A 7,114-nucleotide genomic window follows, 5' to 3' on the forward strand; every position below is an offset into this window, starting at 1 on the left:
CTCCCCAAAACAAAGAGGGTTTGGGTTTATTTGGGTTGTTTTGCTTTGCTCAGAGCGTGCTCTTCCTTCTGCTGCTCCAGCTCAGCTTCCCAGCACAGACCTTCCATCCCATGCAGCTACCTGCTCAACACAGGGCCATCCAGAAAAGACACTCTGCAAAAGAGACAGGAAGGGGCAGACAAGGGAGAGGGCTGGGAGGTCCATGTTGGGGGACACAGCATGCATCAGCCTCCATGACAAGGGACCTGGGGATACTGGCTGATAGTATGCTGAACATGAGGCAGCACTGTGCCCAGGTGGCCAAGATGGCCAATGGCATCCTGGCCTGCATCAAGAATAGTGTGGCCAGCAGGAGCAGGGAAGCCATTCTTCCCCTGGACTCAGGACTGGTTAGGCTACACCTCAAGTCCTGTGTCCAGTTGTGGGCTCCTCAGTTTAGGAAGGACATTGAGACACTTGAATGTGTCCAGAGAAGGGCAATGAGGCTGGGGAGAGGTCTGGAGCACAGCCCTGTGAGGAGAGGCTGAGGGAGCTGGGGTTGCTTAGCCTGGAGAAGAGGAGGCTCAGGGGAGACCTTCTTGCTCTCTACAACTACCTGAAGGGAGGTTGTAGCCAGGAAGAGGCTGGTCTCTTCTCCCAGGCAAGCAGCACCAGAGCAAGAGGACACAGTCTCAAGCTGTGTCAGGGGAAATTTAGGCTGAAGGTGAGGAGAAAGTTCTTCCCAGAAAGAGTTGTTAGCCATTGGAATGTGCTGCCCAGGGAGGTGGTGGAGTCACCATCCCTGGAGGTGTTCAAGAGGGGACTGGACGTGGCACTTGGTGCCATGGTTTAGTAGTCATGAGGTGTTGGGTGGCAGGTTGGACTTGATCTTTGAGGTCTCTTCCAACCTTATTGATTCTATGATAATCAGTGCCATTGGTCTCAGCAACCTTTAATCAAGAGATCTGGGGCTCTGACCCTGCCTCTGCAACTCACTGGTTGTATTATTTTGGCCAGACTTGATCTTCCATGGGGTTACATCCCATGTTCAGTAGCACACTGGAGAAGAGAAGGCTCCAGGGAGACCTTATTGTGGTCTTTCAGTTCTTAAAGGTGCTTATAAGAAAGATGGGCACAGGCTTTTCAGCAGGGCCTGTTGCCCCAGGACAAAGGGTGATGGCTTTAAACTGAAAGAGGAAGACTGGATAGAAGAGAGAGACTTTTCTACACTAAGGGTGGTGAGATCCTGGCTGTTCAGAGAGGTGGTAGATGCCCCACCCCTGGAAACATCCCAGGTCAGGTTGGACAGGGCTCTGATGAGCCTGATGTGGTTGGAGATGCTCCTGCTCTCTGCAGGGTGGTTGTACTAGATGACTTTGAAAGGTTCCTTCCACCCCAAACCAATCTCTGATGCTGTCAGTTAATCAGAGAACCCTGCGAAGCCTCCACCAACACACAGCCAGAGCAGCTGCCTATAGAGGGAAAGCAAATGATGTTTCCCTCAAGAGCTAGAATTAGTACAAGCACTCAGCTCTTACCACTGACTCGTAGAAGGGCACTTCTGCTCCTCACCAGGAAGACAGCTTGTGGGGAAGAGCTGTGGGGCTCAGGGGCTCCCATGGGCAGGTGAGCAGAGGGCTTGTTGCACACTGCTGCAGAGGTCTTTTCCTGGACAGGTCCCGGCGCCTGCTCAGCCATGGAACTCCGCAGGAAGCCTCACACAGCAGCTTCACCTGCGGGAGTTGCATGGAGCCCACTCCTTCTGGGCAAGCTGGCACAGCACAGGCGAAGCAAAGAAGGTGCTGACAGGAGGGGGTGGGGAGGGGAAGGCAGAAGCAAAACAGGGGATGCAAATGGGGGGAAAAAAAAGGAGGCAGTACCATGAGCCCTTCGAGCGTGCCAAAGACCCCGAGGGGGTGGAAGTCAGTCCTGTTCTCTGTGGGGTGCCTTGATCCCCTGATTTGCCTCTGTGCATCACGCAGCTGGCACCCTTCTATAAGGCTGTTCTCCCCAGAGCAGAGAGTTTGTCCCAAGGCAGACACCGAGGCCGGGGCACAAGGGGGGCGCCCTCCCCTCGCAGAGCAGGCAGCTGTCCGCGGAGAGCCTTATAGCGAGGGTGCACGGTCCGTAGCTCATTTTAAGTAGAGCCCCATGCTGAATCTGTTCCAGGAGGACGACGCCGGCGAAGGCAGGTTCAACTTCACCGCCTACGGGATGGGGCCAGCCTGCCTGCAAGCCAAGGACGGCCTCTCCGTCAAGGGCGCCAACAACAACAACACGGCCAACCCGGTCCCCCCGCCCTCCCGCTCCCCCGAGGAGATGCGCAAGCTCTTCATCCAGCGGGCCAAGAAGATCGACAAGATCTCCCGCATCGGCTTCCCCATGGCTTTCCTCATCTTCAACATTTTCTACTGGATCATCTACAAGATCGTCCGCAGAGAGGACGTGCACAACCAGTGAGGGGAAAGAGGGGAGCACGCCGGGAGGGAGCGGAGCAGCCCTTTATCTATGTGCAATAGCAATGCAGCTATGCATGAGTTTAAGAATGTGGCAATATCTACTAAAAAAACACAAAACAAACAAAAAAAGGGGTGGGGTGGGGGTGGGAGGGGGAGAGGGAGGGCTGGGAGGGACTTTTAATTGAGTGAACCGAGGGTAAGAGGCACAGGGAGGAGAAAACACCAACCACAAACCCAACCAGCTCTTGATGTGGGGAGAGCAGGAGGGGGTGGGGGTGGTGGCGGGGGTGTGGGGGTTTAGTTTTACAGCATAGGAAGGTTTGGATTGCTCCAGCTGCAATCCAAGCAGTGTAATATATTAATATCTAGTCATGCTTAAATTATAATGCAAAAAGAAAACAATCAACAAAAACCAAAACAACAATCACCCCCAACCTCCCCCCCCACAAAAAAATCCTTTCTTTTTTTTTTAAAGCTTATTAATCAGCTTAGATTCTCAACTCACTGGAATGATTCATGGATTCCATGTGCAGAAGTGACTGCAATTATGCTTTTGTCTGACTTTTGCTAGAGAAAGGCCATACCAGTCAAGCACGTGGGGTGGGGGGGGATGGAGGGAGGGAGGGGATGGTGGTGGGGAAAAAGCCCTAAGAAAAGGTGAAAACCCACACAAACAAAAAGGCAAGAAAACCATTCTATGCTTCTCTAGGTTTTTGCACTTTGAAAATGGATAGGCAGGGAAAGCTGAAGAAAGGGGCTAGAGGTTGTTGCTTATTTTGTATACACATATATATATATATATTTACTTTTTTTAGTCATGGCTTTGCCAGTCAAAGGCTTTGTGACTTTTGGAGAGACAGGAAAGCAAATACATTCCCTTCTCTCATTCCCATCAGAGAGCAGCCAAGGAGGACACCAGGGCCTTCAGCAGAAATCACAGGTACCTTCTGTCCTTCCAAATTACCTGGCAGGATTCGAGTCCCAGGAGTCAGAAGAGCTGTTCAGAACGCTGGAAATGATGAAAGATTTGTAAGGGGGTTTGGGGGTTGGTTGGTTTGCTTTCCCAAACCCCTGTCCTCTCTGTTTGTTTACAATGAGGAGATGGAAGAGTTGGATGAGTTAGGGCAGAGATTCTATTTAGAATGCAGAGAGAAGAGGCAGAGTCGATGCCTCGTTGCGACAGGACCGGGCAAGTGGCAATATTGTCGGTGAGGGGTGGGGAGGGGGTGGGGGGAAGGTGTGTGTATAAAGAGAGCAGCTTTTATTTTCAGACATTTCTATTTTCAGACATTTCATAGCAGTAATAGTAAGAGTGAAGCTGGGCCAACGGGCCCAAAGCTCTATTTTTGTATCTATTTTGGTGCTGCATTTAGCTTTAACATGGATAGGAAGATGGGACGGGCTGCTTTGCCTCTCCCTGCTGCCCAGCATAGTCCTTGGGGAGGCTGGCACAGTTTGGTGAGGATGGTGGGGAAGGGTGGGAGGGAGGTGGTAATGGGTGAATAACAGGGTTTCCCTTTGGCCAAGAGGTAGCACAGGTTGGTGTTGGTGTTAGGAGAGGGATGCACCAAACACCTCTAGGGTGTTGTTTGAAAGCCTGGTACAGGCAAGTCAAGGGTTTGATACCCAACTTGCCTCTCTGGGACCCTGGGCACAAAGCAGGCTGCAGCACTCTGGTGATTTAGTCATGTTCATTTGCACTTTAGCAAGGTGGGTAAAAGGGAGTATGAAGGAAGAGACAATCAGCCTGCACTGAAGCACTTGGGGTTTGGTCTGGGTTAGGCACTAAATGAAGGCAGAGAGACAAGTGGTACTTAGTGGGAGCATCTCCTTTCATTTTTCTTCCCCATTTCCTGCTCAAGACCAAACCACAGGTGACCTGGGCTGCAAATTACATGCTTGTTCTGGGAGCAGACAGATTCCTGCTTACAGAAGCTGCATCCTCTACAGCAGCTGACCCAGCTCAGAGTAATATGACCTCCAGCACTATCAGGTCTAGTGCAGCAGCATTCAAGCCTGGGATAGGAGGTGGAAGTCTAGAGTGAGCCATGGGGGTCCCAGCTAGTACAGTTCTGGGAGGAGCACAGAGAGCTGGGAGCTATCCTAGCACAGGGTTGGTGCCAAGAGGAGAAAGCCCAGAGAAAACATCAGGGCTCTCCAGGACTGAGTAGATGGACACCATCTCCAAGGCTGCTATTCAACACCTTTCACCAGCACTAAATACACTTTATTTACAGGGGGAAGAAAAAAATAAAAGAAAGAAAAAAATAGGGGGAAAAAAGGGGAAAAACCCCACTACCAACTCACAGGAGAGGGAATAAATAATAATTGAAAAAAATTAAAAGGAAAGAAAAAAGAAGCAAGGATAAGAACATAGAGGAAAAGGGAGAAAAAGAAATCATAATAGAGGGAAATTAAAAAAAAAAAAATAGGAAAAAAGGAAAGAAAAAAGGAAAGAAAAAAGGAAAGTAAAAGAGAAAAAAAAGCAAGGAGAAGAACAAAGAGGAAAAAGGAGACAGAAATCACAATAGAGGGAAATTAAAAGAAATAAATAGGAAAAAATGAAAGAAAAAAGTAAAGTAAAGAAAAGAAAGAAAGAAAGAAAGAAAGAAAGAAAGAAAGAAAGAAAGAAAGAAAGAAAGAAAGAAAGAAAGAAAGAAAGAAAGAAAGAAAGAAAGAAAGAAAGAAAGAAAGAAAGAAAGAAAGAAAGAAAGAAAGAAAGAAAGAAAGAAAGAAAGAAAGAAAGAAAGAAAGAAAGAAAGAAAGAAAGAAAGAAAGAAAGAAAGAAAGAAAGAAAGAAAGAAAGAAAGAAAGAAAGAAAGAAAGAAAGAAAGAAAGAAAGAAAGAGCAAGGAGAAGAACAAAAAGGAAAAGGGAGGAAAAAAATCACAATAGACAAAAAAAGGAAACAAAATAAGGAAAGAAAAGAGAAAAAGCAAGAGCAATAAAAAGGAAAAGGGAGGGGGAAAAATCACAATAGAGGGAAATTTAAAAATTAAAGAAAAAAGGAAAGTAAAGAAAAAGCAAGGAGAAGAACAAAAAGGAATAGGGAGAAAGAGAAATCACAATGGAGAAAAAAAGAAATAGGAAAAAAAAAAACAGAAAAAAAGGGAAAGTAAAAAAGAAAAAGCAAGAAGAACAAAAAGGAAAAGGGAGGAAAAAATCACAATAGAGGGAAATTTAAAACAGGAAAGAAAACAGGAAAAGCAGGGATAAGAACAAAAATGAACAGGGAGAAAAAAAATCACAATAGAGGGAAATAAAAAAATAGGAAAAAAGAAAGAAAAAAGGAAATTAAAAAAAAAGAAAAATCAAGGATAAGAACAAAAAGGGAAAGGGAGAAAGAGAAATCACAATAGAGAAAAAAAGGAAACAGGAAAAAAAAAGGAAAGAAAAAAGAAAAAGCAAGAACAATAATAAGGAAAAGGGAGGAAAAAATCACAATAGAGGGAAATTTAAAAATGAAAGAAAAAAGGAAAGTAAAGAAAAAGCAAGGGGAAGAACAAAAAGGAAAAGGGAGAAAGAGAAATCACAATGGAGAAAAAAAGAAATAGGAAAAAAAAGAAAGAAAAAGGGAAAGTAAAAAAGAAAAAGCAAGAAGAACAAAAAGGGAAAGGGAGAAAGAAAATCACAATAGAGGGAAATTAAAGAAAAATAAAGGAAAGAAAAAAGGAAAGTAAAAAAAAAGAAAAAAGCAAGAAGAACAAAAAGGAACAGGGAGAAAGAAATCACAATAGAGGGAAATTAAATAAACAGGAACAAAGGAAAGAAAAAGGAAAGTAAAAAAGAAAAAGCAAGGATAAGAACAAAAAGGGAAAGGGAGAAAAAAAATCACAATAGAGGGAAATTTAAAAATGAAAGAAAACAGGAAAGAAAACAGGAAAGAAAACAGGAAAGAAAACAGGAAAGAAAACAGGAAAGAAAACAGGAAAGAAAACAGGAAAGAAAACAGGAAAGAAAACAGGAAAGAAAACAGGAAAGAAAACAGGAAAGAAAACAGGAAAGAAAACAGGAAAGAAAACAGGAAAAGCAAAGATAAGAACAAAAATGAACAGGGAGAAAAAAATCACAATAGAGGGAAATAAAAAAATAGGGGAAAAAAAAAGAAAAAAGGAAAGAAAAAAGAAAAATCAAGGATAAGAACAAAAAGGGAAAGGGAGAAATAGAAATCAGAATAGAGAAAAAAAGGAAACAGGAAAAAAAAAAAAGGAAAGGAAAAAAAAAGAAAAAGCAAGAACAACAAAAAGGAAAAGGGAGAAAAAAAAATCACAATAGAGGGGAAATTTAAAAATTAAAGAAAAAAGGGAAGGAAAGAAAAAGTAAGGAGAAGAACAAAGAGGAAAAGGGAGAAAGAGAAATCACAATGGAGAAAAAAAAAGAAAGAAAAAGGGAAAGTAAAAAAGAAAAAGCAAGAAGAACAAAAAGGGAAAGGGAGAAAAAAAATCACAATAGAGGGAAATTAAAGAAAAATAAAGAAAAAAGGAGAAAAAAAAAAAAAAAGCAAGGAGAAGAACAAAAAGGACCAGGGAGAAAGAAATCACAATAGAGGGAAATTAAATAAATAGGAAAAAAGGAAAGAAAAAAGGAAAGGAAAAATCAAGGATAAGAACAAAAAGGGAAAGGGAGCAAGAAATCACAATAGAGAAAAAAAGGGAAGAGGAAAAAAAAAGGAAAGAA

At 43.8% G+C, this 7,114-nt stretch overlaps 1 protein-coding gene across 2 annotated transcripts in view; it reads left to right on the forward strand.

Annotated features, from left to right (window-relative positions):
* Positions 1-2,551, forward strand: part of GLRA1 (glycine receptor alpha 1) — a 50,154-nt gene extending 47,603 nt beyond the window's left edge. Inside the window, exon 9 of one of the 2 annotated variants that reach the window (XM_068148185.1) lies at positions 2,125-2,551. In XM_068148185.1, coding sequence (XP_068004286.1) covers positions 2,125-2,439 — 315 coding nt within the window. In that variant the 3' untranslated portion in view covers positions 2,440-2,551. The remainder of the gene's footprint in view (positions 1-2,124) is intronic. The other variant, XM_068148193.1, reaches the window with a different exon arrangement.
* The last annotated feature ends 4,563 nt before the right edge of the window (positions 2,552-7,114 follow it).

Source organism: Melanerpes formicivorus, unplaced genomic scaffold (assembly GCF_026170545.1).
Source record: "Melanerpes formicivorus ecotype bairdi unplaced genomic scaffold, bMelFor1.0.p_v2 SCAF_2, whole genome shotgun sequence".
Taxonomy (NCBI): Eukaryota; Metazoa; Chordata; class Aves; order Piciformes; family Picidae; genus Melanerpes; species Melanerpes formicivorus.